This window comes from Pundamilia nyererei, unplaced genomic scaffold, assembly GCF_000239375.1.
Source record: "Pundamilia nyererei isolate P.nyererei 1_Seehausen unplaced genomic scaffold, PunNye1.0 scaffold00013, whole genome shotgun sequence".
Taxonomy (NCBI): Eukaryota; Metazoa; Chordata; class Actinopteri; order Cichliformes; family Cichlidae; genus Pundamilia; species Pundamilia nyererei.
In genome coordinates this window covers 882595-903134 of record NW_005187414.1, presented here as the reverse complement: position 1 = coordinate 903134, position 20540 = coordinate 882595, and the positions used below count along the sequence as shown (strand labels likewise).

The 20540-nt window shown below is 45.5% G+C and overlaps 1 protein-coding gene across 6 annotated transcripts in view; it reads right to left on the bottom strand.

Moving 5' to 3' along the window:
- The window catches only part of cdc42bpab (CDC42 binding protein kinase alpha (DMPK-like) b), a 66140-nt gene that overhangs the window by 12522 nt on the left and 33078 nt on the right, over positions 1 to 20540 (bottom strand). For 3 of the 6 annotated variants that reach the window (XM_005724819.2, XM_005724821.2, XM_005724820.2), the window contains exons 3-24: positions 20176 to 20259; positions 19088 to 19183; positions 18558 to 18706; positions 10737 to 10830; positions 9927 to 10127; positions 9686 to 9824; positions 9464 to 9573; positions 9286 to 9365; positions 8451 to 8629; positions 8187 to 8306; positions 7913 to 8046; positions 7642 to 7763; positions 7400 to 7520; positions 6273 to 6383; positions 5874 to 6121; positions 4280 to 4385; positions 2141 to 2265; positions 1131 to 1236; positions 754 to 902; positions 577 to 668; positions 249 to 325; positions 23 to 70 (exon numbers count right to left, since the gene is read on the bottom strand). In XM_005724819.2, coding sequence (XP_005724876.1) covers positions 23 to 70; positions 249 to 325; positions 577 to 668; positions 754 to 902; positions 1131 to 1236; positions 2141 to 2265; positions 4280 to 4385; positions 5874 to 6121; positions 6273 to 6383; positions 7400 to 7520; positions 7642 to 7763; positions 7913 to 8046; positions 8187 to 8306; positions 8451 to 8629; positions 9286 to 9365; positions 9464 to 9573; positions 9686 to 9824; positions 9927 to 10127; positions 10737 to 10830; positions 18558 to 18706; positions 19088 to 19183; positions 20176 to 20259 — 2691 coding nt within the window. The remainder of the gene's footprint in view (positions 1 to 22; positions 71 to 248; positions 326 to 576; positions 669 to 753; positions 903 to 1130; positions 1237 to 2140; positions 2266 to 4279; positions 4386 to 5873; positions 6122 to 6272; positions 6384 to 7399; positions 7521 to 7641; positions 7764 to 7912; positions 8047 to 8186; positions 8307 to 8450; positions 8630 to 9285; positions 9366 to 9463; positions 9574 to 9685; positions 9825 to 9926; positions 10128 to 10736; positions 10831 to 18557; positions 18707 to 19087; positions 19184 to 20175; positions 20260 to 20540) is intronic. The other 3 variants (XM_013908695.1, XM_013908697.1, XM_013908696.1) reach the window with 1 other exon arrangement.

Genomic DNA, 20540 nt, shown 5'->3' with positions numbered 1-20540 from the left:
CAACTAACCAAGATAAACTTACATCTTCCCAAAACTCAATTAAAGAAGATGAGGATGAGGAATAAGAATCCTTGTGTAGCAGGAAGTGATGTGAGGAAAACAAAAGACAAAACAAAAATAAAAACTGGTGAAAAATAAATAATGAAAGCGTGAAGAAAACATCTTAATGGAGAGCAGAGTCTTGAAAGTCATGGATTTGAATCTTTCAGTTGTTGTGCTCGTAACCAGATTTTCTCTGTAATGCTTACATCGAACTGGTCGAGAGCTGAGGTGGGGGCGTTGAGAAAAGCCAAGAAGGAATTCTGGGAATCCTGGTGCTTGACACCTGTAGTCACAGGACAAACAACACAACCATTGTTAAGAACACAATATCAAAACATCAAAGGGTGACTTACACGAGTCACAGGACCGCCTCAAAGAGCTGGGGCGCACATTCATGAGCCCCAAGCAACAATACATTTGTCTGTACACATTAAGAGTCCCGAGCGTCTGATTGCTGCATAACCCTCCTGCAGTGTGATAATCTCCAACGGTTTCAGTGCACAGCGCCCACTCAGCCACAGCACGCGTGCTCACCTCGCCGTAGCCGCAGCTCCTCCGTCTCCTTTTTCAGACGCTCGATCTCAGCCAGCAGTTCCTGGTTTTTACTTCCAACTTCCTGCAGTTTACTGATCGATCAGACACAATGATACGTTAGCTGTCGTTTAGCAAAAGTTGGTTTAAGTTGTTTTTAAAAAAGTTCAGCAGTCATACCATTCTGTGGAAATGTTGTCGGCCTTGACTTTGTTCAGCTCGTCCTGGATGCTCTGCTTTGCCCTGATCTCAGCGTCCAGGGCCGACTGCAGCTCCAGGCGCGCAGACATGTCCAGCTTGGCCAAACGCCGCATTTTCCACGGCATGTCCTGAAACGGAGACAGAAGCAGAAACTGAGCGAATCACCAGACAGAAAGGGACTCACCGCTGCTCGACTTACCTGTCAGTGTAAGAGTGAAAGACTGGCTTCTTTGATGATATTCATTCACTTTGGCTTCATCATTTTAAAATGTATAATCACTGAACTAGTTTCTACCAACAACAACAAGAAGGGATTTCCTTTAGTTCTGCAGCAGACAGACGACGTGTTTATTTACCGTGGCTCTCGCTCCCAGGCTGCTGCTTCTCAGCCCCTCCAGCTCTTCTGTCATCTTAGTGGCCAGAGCCTGCAGGTAGCCCCGAGCATCTTTCTCATCACTCACCCTGAGACACACACACCATATCATTATTTATTTTACATATAAAGATGTATCTCTGTCAGTACGAGCACTGATGGGCTGTTTGAAGCTCTCTACAAACATCCTTCAGTGGCAGAATTGGAAACACACACACACTCTGTAAACGCGCCTTTTCACTGTATGCTCTTCAGGTCCTGTGACCCGTATCACACTTAACCATTGCTTACACATCATTCACCACACGCACCAACACAAAACAGACACGTTCAGCCTGCAGGTGAGTCGCTCACTAACCCTGAACACTCAGGTAGAATAAACTGACGTGTTCACAGCACAGACTTACGCTGACACTAACGTAAACATTTTCTGGCGCTCACAGAGCGCACGCCACACACGTTTGACATTCAAAAATCAGAGTTCGTGTCGTGAAAGGATGTTTCATTCATTTTGTTTTTACCTACAAGTGATCCTGCTTCCTTATTTAGCCCCTGCAGTAGCAAACCCCGGCCACCAGGGGGCAACAGTGATCCCTACATTCCTCTAAACCTGCATACCACGCTCAACACTTGTACTTACATGTCTGAAGTGTGTGTGTGTGTGGTATGTGTGCTATGTAAAGACTTTAGGCTTGTCCAACAGTGAGAGGCTGAGCAGCTGGCGAGGTGTCAGCTGCACTGAGGAGTGATCTGAGTGGAAGGCAGGGCCGAGCAGCTCTGATCTGCAGCGGCATGTGAGAAATGCTGCAGTTATACTCCAACAAGGAACCCAATCCACTACGAGACAGAAGCGTGTCTGCTCGCACTTTGTCACACTGAACATAAACGTCTTTGAATTGGCGCTTTAACATCAGCGGGGGAAAGCGTATGCCTCAGCAAGTATCTGGGACATTTGAGAAGGTTGCAGCGTGCATATATGAGCGTGCGTCTTACCATTGGATGATTTCTGTGATCTGGGCCTCCCAGTGAGCTACACTCTCCTTTTTATCAGCCAGCTCCCTCATCTCATCCTCCAGCTGCCTGTTGGAGCTGCTCATCTTCTCATACATGGTGGTTAGCTACAGGAATGAGAACAAACGTGGGGGAGGAGAGCATGCTATTAAACACAATATTGTAAAGTGTCAAATCACAAAGCTGTCAAAGTCTAACGCCTGGTAAACGAACTCATTACACACAGTTTGCCATTCGTGTTGTCAGTGAACATGAGAGGCTCGGGTGCTCGCGTAAAATTAATCAGCGTGTTGTTGAAGACAGACTTTATGATTCAGTCCCAGCTGCTCCATCACACCAGGACCACGCGTGTTCCTCACATGTGAGGGTGAGATGCTCTGACATGAGGTCAGCTCACTGCTCACTATATTTGTGGAATGAGGAAAGTGGGATAGTTTTGCAACTGGTCTACAAGCTGGTTTCCAGCAAACGCAAATGTCAGTGTTGTAAAGAAGCTTTACGTCACTGACAGTGTGACATTCTCCAGCATGCAAACCTCTGGGGGCAAATCCACCAGCTTAGGCATGAAACATGCTCGACACAGCCCTGACCTCATGTTACTATGAAAACGTCCAGAACGACACAGATGTGACAGATGTGCAGCTACTCGGGTTTGGAAATGACCATCGGATGCCAGGAAATCATGGATGTAGCCATTAACGAAGCAAGCTCTACAAAATACTTCATGCTGGAGAAAGCAAAGCATGTCAGAGATTCTGTCTCATTTCTGCCCACGACTTCTTTAAATGGGCGTTTTACACTTTGTTCTGCTTAGATGAACAGAGTATAAGATAAAGAAGTTTTGAATTGTGAATAATTCTGTCTTAAACCAGACGTTTCAGTTTATTCTGATAGAGCACCTCTGATAAACAGCAGGTTTGAGCAGCAGATACACAGGATGACCATATATGGACATCTGCTCTCTTTGAGGTCACACAGAACCAAAACCTTTGTCTCAGATTTCCTGCACATACACAGACCTCAATATCTGAAACAGCAACATTGTAACAGTGCAAATGACCAAAGCGATGCTGAGACTCGCTCAACTGTGTCTGACTTGTGAAAAGGCAGAAAGATGCACTTTTTATTATCAAGCATCTCTCTGAAAGTGAAATCTCTCAGTACAGCAATGTTTTACCAGCTGATAACGATTGTTAGTTTTTAATGAGTTTATTTTTAACTGCAAGTCCAAGAACGTGACATTGACGATGCTGAGGCAGAACAAGAACCTCTGTGGGGAGACAAACGATGCTGATCAATCACATCTGCCTGCTCTTGGAGAAGAAACTGCAGATATTCCTGACCAGGGTCCAGATTCCTTTTTCATTTCTAACCATAATGTTTGCTGCTAAAACAGTTCGCGCTGACAATGGATGATGTTCTCATACTGGGATGTCTTTTCATATTTATTCACTGCCAATTTCATTCTGTCAACAGCTGACACTGAACGCAAACAGCTTTTCCTGCGATGTTTCTTTGATCGTGGAAATTCAGGCCGAAAACAAGGATGGAGGTCAAATGCAGTTGGAAAGTTGGACAAACTGAACACAAGTCCAGCCCACAGGTCGTTTCACGAATGGTGCCGAGTGAAGACGAAGCAGTTTGGTGTGAACTCTGGAGCCTCCTTTGAAAGGTGAGACGAGTCAAACAAGAATTTTTTTACACACTTCAAAACGTGCTGAAAAGGTGGTGGTGGCGCTAACGCACACGCAGATCGAATCCATCTTCATCAACTAACAAAACAAATAAGTACAGTGATATAATGTCAGGATGTCTCCTGCTTATGAGACATTGTTTAAAACGAGGGCCTTTCTGAACTTCCAAAGTCAACAGAGCTCAGTCCAGAGAGTCATCCCATCCACTGTGGAGGCGGCGACGGCTGTTTTTACGCAGGATATTGAACAGTGATTTCTTTGGCATTGGCGGGAGAGCGGGGTGGAGGAGGAATGTGATGAAAGAGTTTGGGGTTAGCTGGGGTCAAAGCGCTGTGTTGGTGTGTGTTGAGAGCTCACTAAAGACTGACAGAGATGACCCAGGTTTGTGCGCTGACAGTCACTTTGTGTATAAATAGAGATGTGGCACCTTGTCGAGTTCACTGGACAGCTTCTTGTTTTCTTCAGTGAGCAGGACTCGCTCTCGCTCGTACTCCTGCTTGTACTCTGTCTCAAACTCCTCCCGCTCGCTTTGGCTGGACGGGGAAAAAGCACACACACACAGACTTACTGTAAAACTTGTGCCTTTGTATAAACTTACATTTATTCCCAACCCACAATTTATAAATGCAAAACTCCATCTGATTTCTCGCATTTGTCATTTTAACATTAAGACCAACACGTCTGTTGGAGCTCTCGTGTAATTCCTCCCACATCTGTCCAAACCTTAGATCAAACACCGAGATGCATTATTCAGCCCAAACACATTAATGCAGCTAGGATCTGATACAGTGCTGCGTTTGAAACCGACTTAGACAGCAGTGGGAGTAATATGGCACTAACAGCAGGCAGGATGGGACAGGGTACCAAAACAAAGCGCCACAAAAACACGTTTTTATGCAAATTGTATTAAACTAGCGGCTCAGAGTTGGATCAGGTGAGCCTGAGTGCCGCAGAAGAAACAACTTCTTCTCATTTATTGGTATAAAACCTCCACGTTGACACATTTTGACAGATCTTTTTATTTTGTTACCATTTCAGCCTCTGCTGCTCTCATTTTATCACCAACCATTACTGAGTAGTGACTGCAGTGAAGTTTGAACAGGCCTGTGGAGACGGCACTGTTGGTTTAGATTTGTGCTCCAGGATGAACCGAGGGGCAGATGTGACACCTTTAAACAAACGCTCAGATCTGAAGCATTTCTCTACAGACGTCTTACAGCAGAATTATTCTATCGTCTGCATGTTGCAGCTTTACACGCCCCATATAAACAAACGCAAGAATAAGTGATGCTGATCTGCAGCAGAGCAAACATCAGGATGTGTGTCAGCCGCTGTAAGAAACAAGGGTTTCCAGCTCTTTTTGACATATTAGAGATTAATAGCTTGCTGCAGCACAGACAGCTTTAAACTGTGCGTCTCCTGCAGATTCATTTAAAATACTAACAGTACAGTAACGGGTCTCCCAAACCCAAAATGCCAGAACAGGAGTCATTCAGGGTAATCAGGACATTACAGGTATAAAGGTAACATATGTTAAAACCTTTCAAATTCAGTTGGGGACCTGCATCCTTCCAGCTCTGACTAACGGGCCGGCTTAGTGAGACCTTTCCTCCACCCACTCTGACCCAAGCATCGAGGTTTGTTTTACCAGCCTACTATCACCATTAGCTGTAAATTTAAAATGTTAAAAATAAAAGGGACAGCTGGACTAGTGCAGCCTTGGGAATGAAATCCACTCATGTTTGTGGGGCAAACACTGTGACAGTGTGCCTGGGAAACTCTCGCTGGTATATTTACGATCCATCTAAACACAATTTATGGAAATGTTAGGGGGCGGCTGGAGTTCTACTATATTTAGAGCACAAAGGGGATTAATGGGATGAAGCTATCGTTAACAGTAATCACCTCGTGGAATCGTCACTGAAAGAGACGACAGAAGAATTAAACTCAACGTATTAAAGACAAACCTAAAGGGAACCAACGCTAACAGCAGCCCCAGGAAAGGCAAACTGGTGCGATACCTTTCACGACGAGTCTTTTCCAGTTTGTCTTTGAGCATCAGGATCTCTTTCTGCAGGTTGAGCTGTTGGCTCTCGGCGTCTCTCAGCTCTTTACGCAGCGCCTTCAGCTCGGCGCTGTACTGCGCCCCCCTGCGGGCCAACTCTTCCTCGAAGAACATCGTTTTCTTCTCCATTTCTCCACGTAAACGCCCGACCTCCTGGGTTTGATCCGCCGGGGCCGGGGCAGCAGAGGAGCCAGCCTGCTTCACCTGGGTGGTGGGAATGAGACAAAGATTTGTATGGAGAAGAAAAGAGTACCAGTGAGACTCGTTGTACTCATGCAGGGGAAAACCCTAAAATATCTCCATCGGGGTGATTAAGTCATTAGTACTTTGAATGGTTAAAGCTGGGAACACTCACCTTCAGCCCCTCCAGCTCCTCCTGCAGCTGTCGGCTGTATTGCTCGTTGCGCTCTCTCAGCTTCTTCTCTTTCTGAGCCTCGGCCGCCTGCTCCTCCACCTGAGCCTCCATCTGATGATGAAACGAGGAAAGCAGACGAGCTTTTAAACATGTCGCAGCTGCAACACGTCTTTTGTGAACACACGTTTCTAGATTTCTGCACAAATATTTTACATTACAGAGACAAACACATTAAACCTGTGAGCAACTTCTGCATCAGGACACTGAGTGAGTGGCCTGTTTATATTTAAAGACTGAGGATCTATCACAGTGTGAAATGACATTTCTGTTAGAAACAAACGGTTTGGACTCCGGGGGTAAAATCCGCTCTGTTGGCCGATGTTCAGGTTAATAACAACAACCAGAGGAGCCCTAAACACCAGAAAGCTGCAGCTCTCTGAGAGGACACGTGCAGTCTGATGAAGATGACGTGGATGAAACAGAACTGGCCCAGGACAGCCTGTCACCACTGACGCAGCATACGAGCCCACTGGAAAAGAAAACGTCGGGACATCGGACCAAAGACAAGTGTGTGAACAGGCCTCAGTCTTGGTCCAAGAATAAAGTTCGTGTTATGGGACGACTGTCCCAGAACCGAAGCCGCGAACAAAAAGGCTCGAGCTCATAGACCGTTCTTAGACGTGTTGAATTTCTACCAGTCGCACACGTCCCCATCACAGATATGCAGCGCTGAGGGATTTTTCTAAATAAACGACTTACTGGTTTCATTCCATTTGCATGACTGGTTCTCTCCATCTACCTTCAGGCCGTGAGTGGAAATAAGATTATATATGATGTCGTACTTATAGAGTGATAAACTTCACAAACTGTTTCTTGCCACCGATCATACACAGCACATGTTAAGCAGGTAAATGCTGCTCTACCAACACACGAGGAACAACGTCTCAATGTTTCACGTCATTTTGTGCCACTGTGATCTGTGGACATGAAACTCTGGACGTCTGCAGCGATTGCACACGTTACATTTTTCGCAGTGCGTAAAGTCACAGCGACGTCTGGATGAAGCTCGAGTAGGTGAACACGGACAGAGCAGGGCGTGCCAGCAACCACGGGGGAGTCTACTCTACCTCCTTCTTGGCCCTCTCGGCCTTTCGCACCTCGAGGCGGAGAGCCTCCACCTTTTGATTCTGGCTTTCCATCTCCTCCTCTTTGTCACGCAGCTGACGAACCAGGCGCTGCTTCGCCGACCTGTGAACCGGGACAGGAAGACATCCAGCGTGGGCGTTTTATTCATGGACGGGACTTTGTTAAAAAACATTACTAAAGAAACTCTAGCAGTCGGCGGTTGGCATTGGGCGCGTGCTTCTACCTGAGGTCTGTGAGCTTCTCGTTCAGCTCTGAAAACTCCTGCATGGCCAGTTTTCTCTGGCTGTGGGCTTCCTTCAGCTCTTTAGACTGAACCTTCAACTTCTCGCTGGCGTCCATGAGATCCTGAACACGACAGACGACAGCAGAGTTGAGCATTTCAGATCCCTCCCACAAAGTAGTCCAATAACTTGTTATTTCAGCTTGATCAATAAAATCACACTCGTTTGTAGCTCTTTAAATATCCAGAGAATGGCACGAAACACTAGCCGTACCTTCTGTAGGTCATCCCTTTCCTGTGTGATGCTCTTCATCTGTTTCTCAAGAGTCTTGATGTGTTTGGACGAGTCCTCCAAGTCTCTCCGAGCCAGCGTCACATCCTCCAGCTGCTTCTCCAGCTGGCCTGAGTCTGAAACGAACACACGCTTGGTTTGAAACGCAACTGAAACTGTCAGACATTTGCCAAACAACCACATTTGCTGCCGTTTGTGTCTGTCAGAGACAATCAGGAGCTGATTCAGAAGGAAAAGCGTTGCACTGTGTCCTGACCAGCGATCTGCTTCTTCAGAATGTCGATCTCGCTTTTCAGGCTCCTGATCTCCACCTCCTTGTTAGCACTGAGGGGGCCCTCGCCTGTGTGCTGCAGCGCCTGCACCGTCTGAGTCGACTCTGTGGCACATCAGAAACATCATTTATAGGCCTTTTAAAAGCCATACTGGCAAGAGTGGAAGGTTTTAAGTTCAGCATGTGCAGACTGGATGCTCATGCCTCATGATGGCTGTGTGCATATGATGCACGCTGCTCCGACCTCACCTTGCAGTTTGCGGCTCAGCTCTAGCTTCTCCTGCTCCAGGCGGCGAATCCTTCTCTCGTAGGCCTCGGTGGCCAGGCTGTCCTCCAGGCTACGCTGCACTTCAACATCCAGCTTGTCCTGCCCGGCCTTCCCCGGCTCACCTCCCAGCTGTCGCAGGCAACCCCGATCAGACAGAGTGCTACAGAGGAGGGGGGACAAACTATTTACATTGGTGCTGGTGGTTTCTGATGACATCAAACCGGTCATTGGGAAAATACAAAGAAAGATCGGGGAGAGAGAAGTGATGGCGACAGAGATAAGCTGAAAGTTGAGTCATGGGAGAAAACAGCAGAAGGACACGAGGAGCGCGAGGTGGAGCGAGAAAGAGACAGAAGGACAGAAAGGAAGGAAAAGGCTATTATCACTGAGGCTTGAAAAGATAAGGAAGCAGCTGGTGGGTCTGGTGCTTTCTCATGAGTACCACTTCAGCCTGAGGATGTACAGCAACATCACCTTATTAGGGAGGAAAGCTAATCTCCCCCGCCTCCTCACACCACGTGCTGAGACAGCTTGTATAGGAAATCCATTTAAAAATAAATAAAGTCATTACATATGAAGACAACCTGTGACAACTGCTGGACACTGGAGCAAAATAGCATCTGCTCGCTATCACAGTCATTATGAGTCTGAAGGACGACTTTCAAAAGAGGCTAAATGAAGAAAGTCTGATTCAGGAAGAGGCGTCAGAGACTTGTTCCTCCTCTTTTTGCTATTTAACAATCATCAGCAAAGACACAGGAAGTCCAGCTGTAGTAAGAGTTGGTTGTTAGGCAGAAACTGTTTGTTAACACTTACCATTTACTTGTGTAGGTGAAACCTACAAAGGGCAGGTGGTGGCCTGAGAAAGCAGTGTGAGAGGGAGGGGGCATCGTCTCCTGAAAGGATTTGAAATCATGTGAAATCTGCACGTCAGTATGAATACGTCCAGTCAGACGACACCGTGAGAGGATGGCGTTCACTCCTCCAAACGTACCGAGTTCTTGAGACAGTCGTCGTCCACATCGAAGTTGGAGGTGTCTGTAGGACTGCTGACCTCTGGGATGTAGGGGGCTTCACACATGCGAATGTTATCCCAATCGATGCCTTAAAAGGTCGAAGGTGAAAAACAAGGAGATGCATTTATTAAGCAGCATACAGCGAACGGTAAACGTTTTTCAGGTAATCTTTGTGTGCGACAGAAAGGTGGAGCCTGTACCCGCGAAGAAGGGGTGCTGCTTGAAGTCCTCGATGCCATTCTGACCCAATCGGTGCTCTCGGCTGCAAATGAGTCGGCGAATCAGATCTTTCGCCTCCTCAGAAACATCTGTGATCTGCTGTGGGAACTGGAATCTCTCCTGTTCAAGACATGATCGCATTTGACGAAGTGTTTACTGGTCAAACTGGGCAAATTTCAGGCGAGCGTTTTACCGTTACACCTTTTAATTTCGTCAGCTCACCTTGTGGTTCATGATCTTCCCGTAGGTTTCCACCAAGGATTCTGCATAGAAAGGAGTCTCGCCGTACAGCATTTCATACATGCAGACCCCCAGGGACCACCAGTCACACTCTGGCCCATATTTGCCTTTCCCATCCTCCATAGCCTGGAGGATTTCTGGAGAGATGTAGTCTGGGGTTCCCACAGCCACAGATGACTGAACCTAGCAGAGAATTTAAGACAAAGTATATCAAAGAAATTAAGAGGTGACAAAGGTTTGTGCGTGTAAAGTAAAGATGACGACGAATTAAAGGTGAAATTCTGTAACACGTGAGATAAACTCAACCACGGCAGGAAGGCAGCGTTTGTTTACATCTACAGAACTCCAGTGACTTCACTTTCAGTGAGCCTGCATTATAATAGGACTAACTGGGAGAACATTACATTGTAGAGCACGTTTGAATAGTTAGAGTGACACTAAACATTTGGGCTGTTTTCTCTGTATCTGCTTCTTATTCAAAGAGCTGCTTTAATGCACAAAACACCTGAGAAATACATCCCTACATTGAATCTATTTGTAGACTGGTTTTTCCTTTTCAAACAGTCCTTATCATCCCTCTGAGAATTTCTTTGATCATCTATTTCATCCCGTTCTTGTCTTTGGGATGGGGCTCGGAGAATGGTCTGAATCACAAACTGCAGGCTCAGCCAAGCAGCTGAACCGCACTCTCCTCCTGGGAGACCCCCGGGGGTTGACAAGGAGGTCAGAAAAGCTCTGGTATGTTTGCTTTGGCCCAAACGAGGCATCAGCAGCAGTGTGGTAAAAACCTACCGTCCCATCCTCCATGAGTTTGAGGCAGGAGCCAAAGTCAGCCAGGCGGATGTGGCCGTTCATATCCAGCAGAATATTGTCGGGCTTGATGTCCCTGAAAAGAGGAGGAAGTGAGGATGGAGGGAGGATAGAAGAGGGAAAAGGGGGGAAAAGACAAACTGAGCGAGCGATTCTCAGAAGAATAAAGATGATGAAGAAAATGGGACACTCTGCCAAATAAAACAATACCTACACATGGCCCGTCCAAAACACACAAGCCTGATCTCATACCCCATCAATTATCATCAAATTACGTTACACAACTTGGGGAAATTTCACTGTCTCAGCTTGCTTTTAAAGAACGAGTATAATTCAGATACATTTGTGATTCAGTTAAGTGTAATTTGCCTCAGTCCATTCATCAGCAGCGTGACAACTTTAAATTGAGCAAAAGAAAAAATAAACATTGAAAATAGTTGGACTTGTGGGAATTAGCTGTACCCGAAGTACACACACACACACACACACACACACACACGCACACACACGCACACACACACTCCCTCATCCTTTTTGCTCTGATGTGCACGAGCCGAGCAGAGCGGCTGTTCTGCGTTACTACTGCTGATGACGCGGTGACGTCACAGATGCGCTGGCTGGACTCGAGACACCGTTTCATCTGCCAATTCAAGTCTTTTAAAACTAAATGACCAGTAGGGGTCATTTGAATAATTATCCATTTTATTGTTTGCACTCAATAATGTGAATAAGCTGAGAAAGCTTTAAGAATATCTTTTATTTTAAGCATTTGTTTCAGAGACAACACGCAGCACCTCATGAAGCTGAAGACCAGCACCACACAGATGAACAGACGGCACTAAATTACATCAAACTCCATAAATTTAGTGACCCAGACTGTTTTGTAAGGCATCTAATTAAAAATGGTTTGTTGAATCTTGAAGTAAAATACACTGTATTAATTTCATCTTAAAGCAGATCGCACACCTGCGTCAATAAATGAAAAAAATGTACTTACAGAACCAACTATGAAGAAATGCATAGTAGATGCATGAATATGTTCTGTGCTGTGCATCCATATAAAATCCTGAGTGTTCAGAGTGTTTCCAGGCACAGGACCGAGCTCGTGTCACAGTGTTAAACAGGTGCTCAGCTGGTCTAGCGTAGACCTGCGTCCACAGAGAGCACCCACATGGGTAACTGAGTGTGGAGGTTGCATTCAGGAGCGTAATAGTCAGAATACATACTAAACAACCCCAAAGATGCTGGCTCGGACTGGTATGAAACAGAGGCGTAACTGGAGCCACCATTATGGGTAAAAATAGTTTGTCCTCGTCTGACCATTCGGGCGATTTCCCCTGGAGTCTCTTATCAGCACACTGAGCCCTGACACGCCTGAGTACACACAGCCTACAGGCCACATAAAAACCTCTTTAACGAGTGTCCAAAGCAACACGTGGGACCTTAAAGGCAGCAACGCACAAATGCAAAGGTGAGTGAAAGATGATCAACTCTGCAGCCACTGACACACTTGATGTAACAGGTTACAGAACTGAGCTATTTCTGCGCAGTGAGGCGAGCGCGGCTCTGCTTAAAATAAATCTAATGTCCAAAACAAGCACACACCCCCACGCTCGCTCAAGCACAAACACGGGCAACACTGACACTAATGAGAAGAGGAATGAGAGCATGTGTAAATTAAAAAGCACAGCCTGCTTTAGCTCCTCATCAGTCAGTGTTGCTTCCTAATATCTGTGGCTCCAAATATCACTTTAAAATCAAATGGAGAAAAGCGAACACACATAAAGAAGCAAAAGCTGCATCCAATAAAACGCTTGGATGACAGAAAGTCCAGGTCAGCTGATAAAACAGCAGCCAGCAGGTAACGACTTTGTAAAACCATCATTTGTTTTCAGATAAAAACTTCAACCTACGAGTTCCTCTTCAATGGTCTTTCTTAAATTCTCTTTAAGTACTCAAAGACACGGCTCTTTGATGCTTCCGTCTTCAGCGAGAGGTTTCTTTAAAGCCACATGTGAAGCCTCTGTCATTTTCCAGAAGTGTTAATGGTCCCATCTTATGGAGCAGGGGGGCGGGGGAGGTCTAGCTAGCTCTCGTCTTCAGAGACGACACTAAATCACCAACCTATAAAACTGTGCATTAAAGGAATATCTGCACACGTGTGACTGGTACAGACACAAAGTTGGGCTACAGCTCGCTGCGAGGCTTAGCGAGGCTTCTCTCTTTGCAGAGCCTGCACGCTCACAGATGAGTTCCAGATTGGACATCGTTTTCCAAAGTGGATGCTGTACATTTCTGGAACAAAACCACATAGGCTACCCAAGTGTGGAATAACATGAGCTTTGCAGGCAGAAACACCACAAGCAACTGACAAGAACCCAAAGTCAGACTATCGAAGAGCATAAACACCATCACGATCTCTCAGACAGCATTGTTACGCCTGCAAAGATTTATCTTGGACAACAACGAGCATCACTGCTATGGATCTCGCCTGAACTCGAACAAACTGAAACTGAGGGAACAACAAACCTGAGCATGACGCTGAAAAAATACAGCACTTTGACTTTTCTATATAATTAATTATAGGGAGAATAATATAAGGGTTGGCTTACATTATTAGTGGATATCAGTCAGTGGCAGATGTACAGTCTTGCACATTACAGCCACAAACATGAATCAATGTTATTGTAATTCCAGGTGAAAGACCAACACAAAGTGGTGCACACATGAGAAGTGGAACGACAATCATACATGATTCCAACATTTGTACAAATAAACAACCGTCTTTCACCTGGAAGTCCAAAAAACTGACTCATGTTTGTGGTAATGTGACAAAGTTCAAGGGGCCAAATACTTTTGCAAACCACTGTATGTCTGTTCCCCACAGCAGCATCATCATCATCATAGAAGATGATGATGTTGGGATATTATAGAAATGAATATCCTAATACTTTTATTCTCAACTATCAGCATTTGGTTTTGTAAGACGAACATGAAATGAAGCCCCAAAATATAATCATCGATTATCTGAAATAACTAAGCAGCAGTTTTGAGCTTCATTAAAGTATAATTGTCTACTTAACTGGGTAACCAGTGATCACCCGAGTGGGACTCTCACACTGTGTAGACCTGACAAATCATGAACCTACAAGTATCGGACCAGACTGCTCGCACGTGGCTCTGTAGGGAGGAGTGTGTGCGTGCTTCATACATGCGCAGGTGTTTCAGCTGCTCGAAGGCCCTAATCTGCTTCAGCGATTTCTGTTCTGCCAGAGAGCAGGCAGCATGGTTTGACCCGTCGTGCTGTGCCTGTGTGCAAATGTGTACAAATGTATTTGCGTGGCAGACAAAGTGTCATGGTGGGGTGAGGAATGGTGGATTCTGCTGCTAATAGAAGCTACACACACACACACACACACACACACACACACACACACAGCCTAACAATAACGTGCTTACTCGAATGTCCACTCATGGACAAACCACAGGAACCATTAACACTAGGCTAATGCTAGGCTAGGCAAGTTAGCACAGCTAATTGGGCTACTGTGTCACTGGGCTCCTGAGGTCTTAAGGAGAAGCGCCGAGACGGGAATAGAGCAAGGTAATCTCTTTTAAAGCCACAGAATCCATCTGTGAGGGCCATCTGGACGCCACCTCGTAATACACACCCCCATACATACACACAATGTGGCCTGCACCAGCTCTGTAGACTGCAAGGACAAGACATGTCCACATGGCTCCAGCCAAGCATTGTTAGCCACCGGTTCAAAGAACTGCTGTCTTTGTGACTTCTGGCATCACATGACACTGCCAACAAAGGAGGAGAATCAAAGGTTCCCACACACTGCAGGGCTGCTGCTTTACCTACTTACCTATTGTCATATGATCCTGACACACACACACACACACACACACACACACACACACACACACACACACACACACCCTTCCTGCTGTAAATGTACTGAAAATATTCTCATAATCGTCACTTCCATCAAATTGTTTACATAATTTCCTCCAGGGATCAATGAAGTGTTCTGAAATTCAGCAGCACCAGCTCCATGCAAGACGTCCACCGTGTGCAACAATGTGAAGGAAGCTACTTGTAACTTATTAGAAGGTGTTTATAAGAGAGCTCTGTTCTCATGGAGCCCTCAGTGAGAAATGCAGGGCCCTCATCAATAGTAAAACACATTAAAGGCTGCAATCAACCTGGCAACACACACACACACACACACACACCTCTACAACATTCAGTGGAGCAGACCCGTTTCTATATGAGACTATGATGACATCAAATGTGTGCGTTCCTCTGTTCAGCCATACACAATTGTACACACAGACACACACACACACACACAGTGTGCGAGGCAGACAGATGTGGCGCTCGGCAGCACAAAGCCATGCTGAGCTACTGAAACATTTGTCCAGGCCCTCTGGGAGGCACAGATCACTGACCACTGAATAAATTGTCTTCTTTTGCATCTGACTTCCACACGCTGTCCCTCGTGGGACTCAGCTGAAGGGGACAGACGGTCGACCTCGAGGCTCTTTGCGCTCCGTCCCTTTCATGTCGGCTCTTTTTAACTACATTAGTGTCAACAAGGCTGCAAATATTCTTTTTAAAGCAGTGACGCTTTCAGCAAAACACTCGAGCAGAATATTAAAGCGTGGACTAAAACGCTGTAAGCTAATAATGTTAGCTGTGCGAATAATTTATATAAGGATTGTGTTCAGTGTTGTATTTTTAATCCTGCAAACTACAAAATAAAACTGATGTAAACTAGAACGCACCAAACATCTCATAATCCACTCTTTGTTTTTCATTTCGGTATGCTCCAACTTCATCAGTGCGAGTCATAAGCCTTGTTCAGCGTGAATATTTGTGGATTGCAGAGTGAGTCACAATGCATGAAAACTGATGGCATCACCTGTCATCGCGACAGAAACACTGATGGGTTTTCAACAAGGTCAGAGGTCAGCGAGCTGTGGATAACACCACTATATTATTTTACTCTATTTGTCCTTGAAACTTTGTTTAATAGGAGCATCAGTGGTAAACACAACAGGCCCCTTTATGGCCTCTGCACCTGGGGTCTTGGTGCAGACCCGATAATGGGTCACTTGAGATTTGGAGCGGGACCTCAAATTCTCCCAGCAGAAAACGGCATCACAGAGAAAACGTGAGGAGATGAAGACGGCGCAGAGCGACAGTCTGCCCACTTACATTTCCTAACAGTGTTTCAGTTGCACTGAAGCCAGAGTCATGAACAGAGGGTGGACTTTAAAAACAGGCGTGTAATCCTTTATATGACACGTTAATACACGGCCCTAAACGTACATATAGGAAAAGGAAACAAACCCAAGTGGCACATGCAGATGGTCAGCAGGACAAACACACCCTGATGTGTGTGCGCACAAACACACAGCCCATCAGATGGGACTGCTCAGCAGGACACACCCTCCTCTGGGGACCTGTCTGGCTGTCCCCACTCTCTACAAAGCAAAGATCTCCCCGGAGACTCTGTGGAAGGCAGAGCTGTGGGAGGAGCTGGGGGGGTTGGTACGGACACACACCACGCCCCCACCCCCACACCTCCCATACCCCATCATTATTGTCCCAACCAGTCCACGAGGGGACTAGAAGAGAAACAGTGCCGTCCCCTCCTCCCCCGTCCCTTTTCCATCCACTGCTGCCCCCCCCCCTCGATAGCACTGTGCAATTAGTGGCTCGGCACTCTTGTCTCCTCCTCGAACAGACTCGCTAGCTTTCATCCTCAGAAATGTGTACATACATGTCTCCATAAGTGCACTGCCATCTCCCAGAGTGTGTCTGTGTTTGCTGTGGTGTATTAGAGATCTGACAAACTGGGGGCACACCCAAAATACCGAACGGCGTGACCCTGCCTTCTACATCCATCTCTCATCTTTCCCAGTCTATCCATCACTCCCTTGCTCCCTAAACTAAACTGCTGTGACGAGCCCCCTGGCGAAAGCGACACTGTAATTATGTTAACATGCCAATGTGACTGCTTCCTGTCTGGAAGAACTGTATCTCCTGCTCCCGAGGGCATCCTCCTATTGGCTGGAAAGTTCTTTTGGCACCTACTTCAGAGAGAAGAATGCTTTCTCGTGCTGTGCCCTCTAAACAATGTGCTTTTAGGTGGTTTATTCTTAAGTCTTTGAAATGAGTGAGAGGAAAGTGTCTCCAACTTGAAATGATATGACAGCTAAAGACGCTGCACTACCAGACGAGGTCGGGTCATGTATGTCCCATGTAAGCTACACTGCACCGCAGCCAAACGTTGTAACATTGCTCTAAGCCAGGGCTGTCCAACTGCAGGCCTCGAGGGCCGGTGTCCCGCAGGTTTTAGACGTGTCAGCTGATTTAAATGGCTAAATGACCTCAACTGGTCTTGAGGTTCTCCAGATTCCTGGTAATGAACTCATCATGTGATTCAGGGTGAGATCTAACACCGGCCCTCGAGACCTGGAGTTGCCCACCCCTGCTCTGGGTGCTAGCTACAGCTGCTATTAGAGTAAAAAGGGTCCTTCAACCTTTGTATTTTGAGCAACTCTTGAGGCAAACTGCGCTTTTTAACAGCTCTTTTTAAAACAAGCCTCTGTCGGTTGGTGCTGAGCACAGATTACACTGGCCTGCTTTGTTGCCAGATACTAATCTACAACTGTCCATCTCCTTTCACAAAGAGGGAAAACACCCAAATTATGTACCTTTAATGGTTCCTTTAAAAATAAATGGTCAGAGGGGCAGCCGTGTATATTTGTAAGACAAAGGAGCGTCACCAGATCAAGCCCTTTATAGCTGAAAATGTTTGACATGTGGATGTAAACAGGTTCAACTGCACTGCTCTGCCAGTCCAATTTAAACTTCTGCAAATGCAATCTGTTTGTTCTGTTGTCTGCTGCTTGTGTGTTATATTAAAAGCCTCGTGTGCAGCATTTTCATTGTGACGTTTAGATATTGTGCAAGCTGTGACCTTCTTTAAAGTAACTGCAATCACAGCTTCCCACAGTGATGAGCGATTACTCAACGTGGAGCTATTGCGCCATTTTCAGCTGCGTATATTATATAATATTATATATTATATATATTATATATATTAATAGCACTTTATATAGCCTCTGTAGAAATTATCCACATATCTCACTTTTCTTAACTGCACTACTGTATAGATTCTGTAAAGTTATTTATTTCATATTCTGTATAGTTTTCCATATTTATATCCTGTTCATATCCTGTACATACTTATAGTTATAGAATATTCACAACATACTTCATACCGTGTACATTATAACATACCATAATAGACCCATTTCTGTAATATACTCACATATCTATATTATTGCTAATATATATTGTAATATATCTATATCACTAAAGCACTTCTGGATGGATGCAAACCTTAGACTCAAACGTTAGAACAGCTTCTCCCCGCAGCACGCCGTGTAATAAATACTCACAAAGAAAACGGCGCCGTTACAGCTTATGTCTAAAAATGTGTCGTTTCATGCATCGTTAAAACACTCGACTCCAGCTACACGACGCGCAGCTGGAAACACTTCATGCAAGTCGAGAGTCACAGAATTTACAGAAAAAGTTACATTTTTGTGATTTATATCGATATCAGATGATAGACGTCTGATATCGAGACCTGAGATTCTGGTCATATTGCACAGCCCTACTGTAGTAGTGTATAGATTCTGTAAAGTTATTTATTTCATATTCTGTAAACGCACACATATTGATTTCGTAATGTGCCAAAACACCTTTCCTCTCACCTGTGGACATAGTGTAGCTGATGAACCGAGTCGATGGCCAGCACCATCTCAGCCAGGTAGAACTTGGCCATCTCCTCCGGCAGCCGGTCCTCAAACTTGCTGAGCAGAGTCAGCAGGTCACCGCCCACATAGTAGTCCATCACCAGGTACTACAGAGACAGACGCCAACGTGTCAGACAGCAGAAACTGTGCAGCACTGCTTAGAGGCAAACTAATAAAGAGCAGCCTTTTTTGGAACAACAAGAACAAAGCTGCAAGAAATGAATCTACAGTCGTCCATCTCTTCTTTCACAAAGAGGGAAAACACCTAAATGATGTCACTTTTACAGGTCCATTTAAAAATAACTGGTCAGAGCGGCAGTCGTGTATATTTTTAAGACTTGGGGAGGTGTTCGGGATAAAACATTTGCTTTGAGAATGTGGGAAATGGAATGACAGTTGTGGCATTTGAACTCAGGGTCGTGGAGAGAAGTCAGGTTAATCTTATTAAGGGACGTTACCTCATCTAACACAGACATATACAGACGTACCAGATTATTGTCATCCTGGAAGGCGTAGTGCAGGGTGGTGATCCACTGGCAGTCCCCATTCACCAACACATCCCGCTCCTCCCGGAAACATGCCGTCTGGCAAGAGATGCAACAAACCATGAATGTCACACGTACTGGAAACTACGTGAGGTCAAAGGTCCCAATCTTCTATACAAGTGTGTGCTTAAAGCTGGGAGCATGTTAGCAACTCGCCTTTGGCCTCTCGATCATTCTTACAGGGCTGGTGTAAAATCTCCCCGAGCTGCTGCTAAACACATGAAATCAGCCCCTTTCGTTTGCTTCAGGGAACGCTGGCAGCGTTGGACTCGAGTAGCTGAATAAAGCCCAAATTTTAAATTTAAGAAAAATATGATAAGACTGCTCGCCTCCACTTAGCTCACTGAACACTGGAATGTAGGGTTACAAAAAGTAGGCGTCACTACTGTACGATGCAGGTGGAGGAGGCTCCATCAGGCATCAGGTTGTCTGGACATAAATCCATCTGATGACATGTGGAGGTTCAGTTATTTAGGAAATAACCTGATTTCTTAAGCCTAATCCATCCTGCCCACCTACAATATCAGCAGCCAAATCTGCACAAATGCTTTGGTTTCTTATAAAAAGCTCCACACATCTACAGAAATAAAAACATTTTCATGTTTTACACACACCCGACCTCTCCGTGATCTTTCAATCTCAGCAGTCTGACTAAAACTGAAACTGAAACTGTTCCGGCCGCCTTCAAAGTTAAAAACCTGAAATAAAATCAGGCTCGTGTTCACGACGACAGCATGCTCGTCATGCATGTCTGTGTGTGGCTTTATGTCCTCTCCTACATCCAGGCGTTTGTGCGCACACACGTTTGGTTTGTGACGTTTGAGGCATGTAGACTGGAGACCCAGAGGACCGACAAGAATGCGAGACTGTCGGGAGAGGTCGATGAGAAAAACATGCAACAAGCAGCTCTGCAAGAACCTGCAAGTGAAGGCCTGTTCTGTGCTCAGACAGGCACTTTGTTTTTTAAATGAGTGATCAATATTTATTAATATTGTGTGTATATAAACTTTGCAGTAACCAAAGATACTCACCTCTGCTCGCTTCAGCATCTCCCACTTGTTGAGAATCTTCATTGCAAAAACTTTGTCAGTGTTTTTCACTTTTACCACTGCAACCTGCAAAAAGACAAAAGAAAGCTGCTATGAGAGTGAATTTAATACTTGGTGTGACGGCGAGGCTGACGACGAATTACAAAGATCCATCCAGTTATTATCTGAGCCTCGAGGCAACAAGAAAAGAGCAGGCTGTGGATGCACAAGGATCCTTTAAGTGATCATACTAACACAGATGCACAAAACAACAATCACACAGATGTGAATAAACAGTTCAGACGTTAAGGAAAGATGTAATCTAATTACTTTAAATGATCTAGATCAGAGTCCGTGAGTATGGAGAC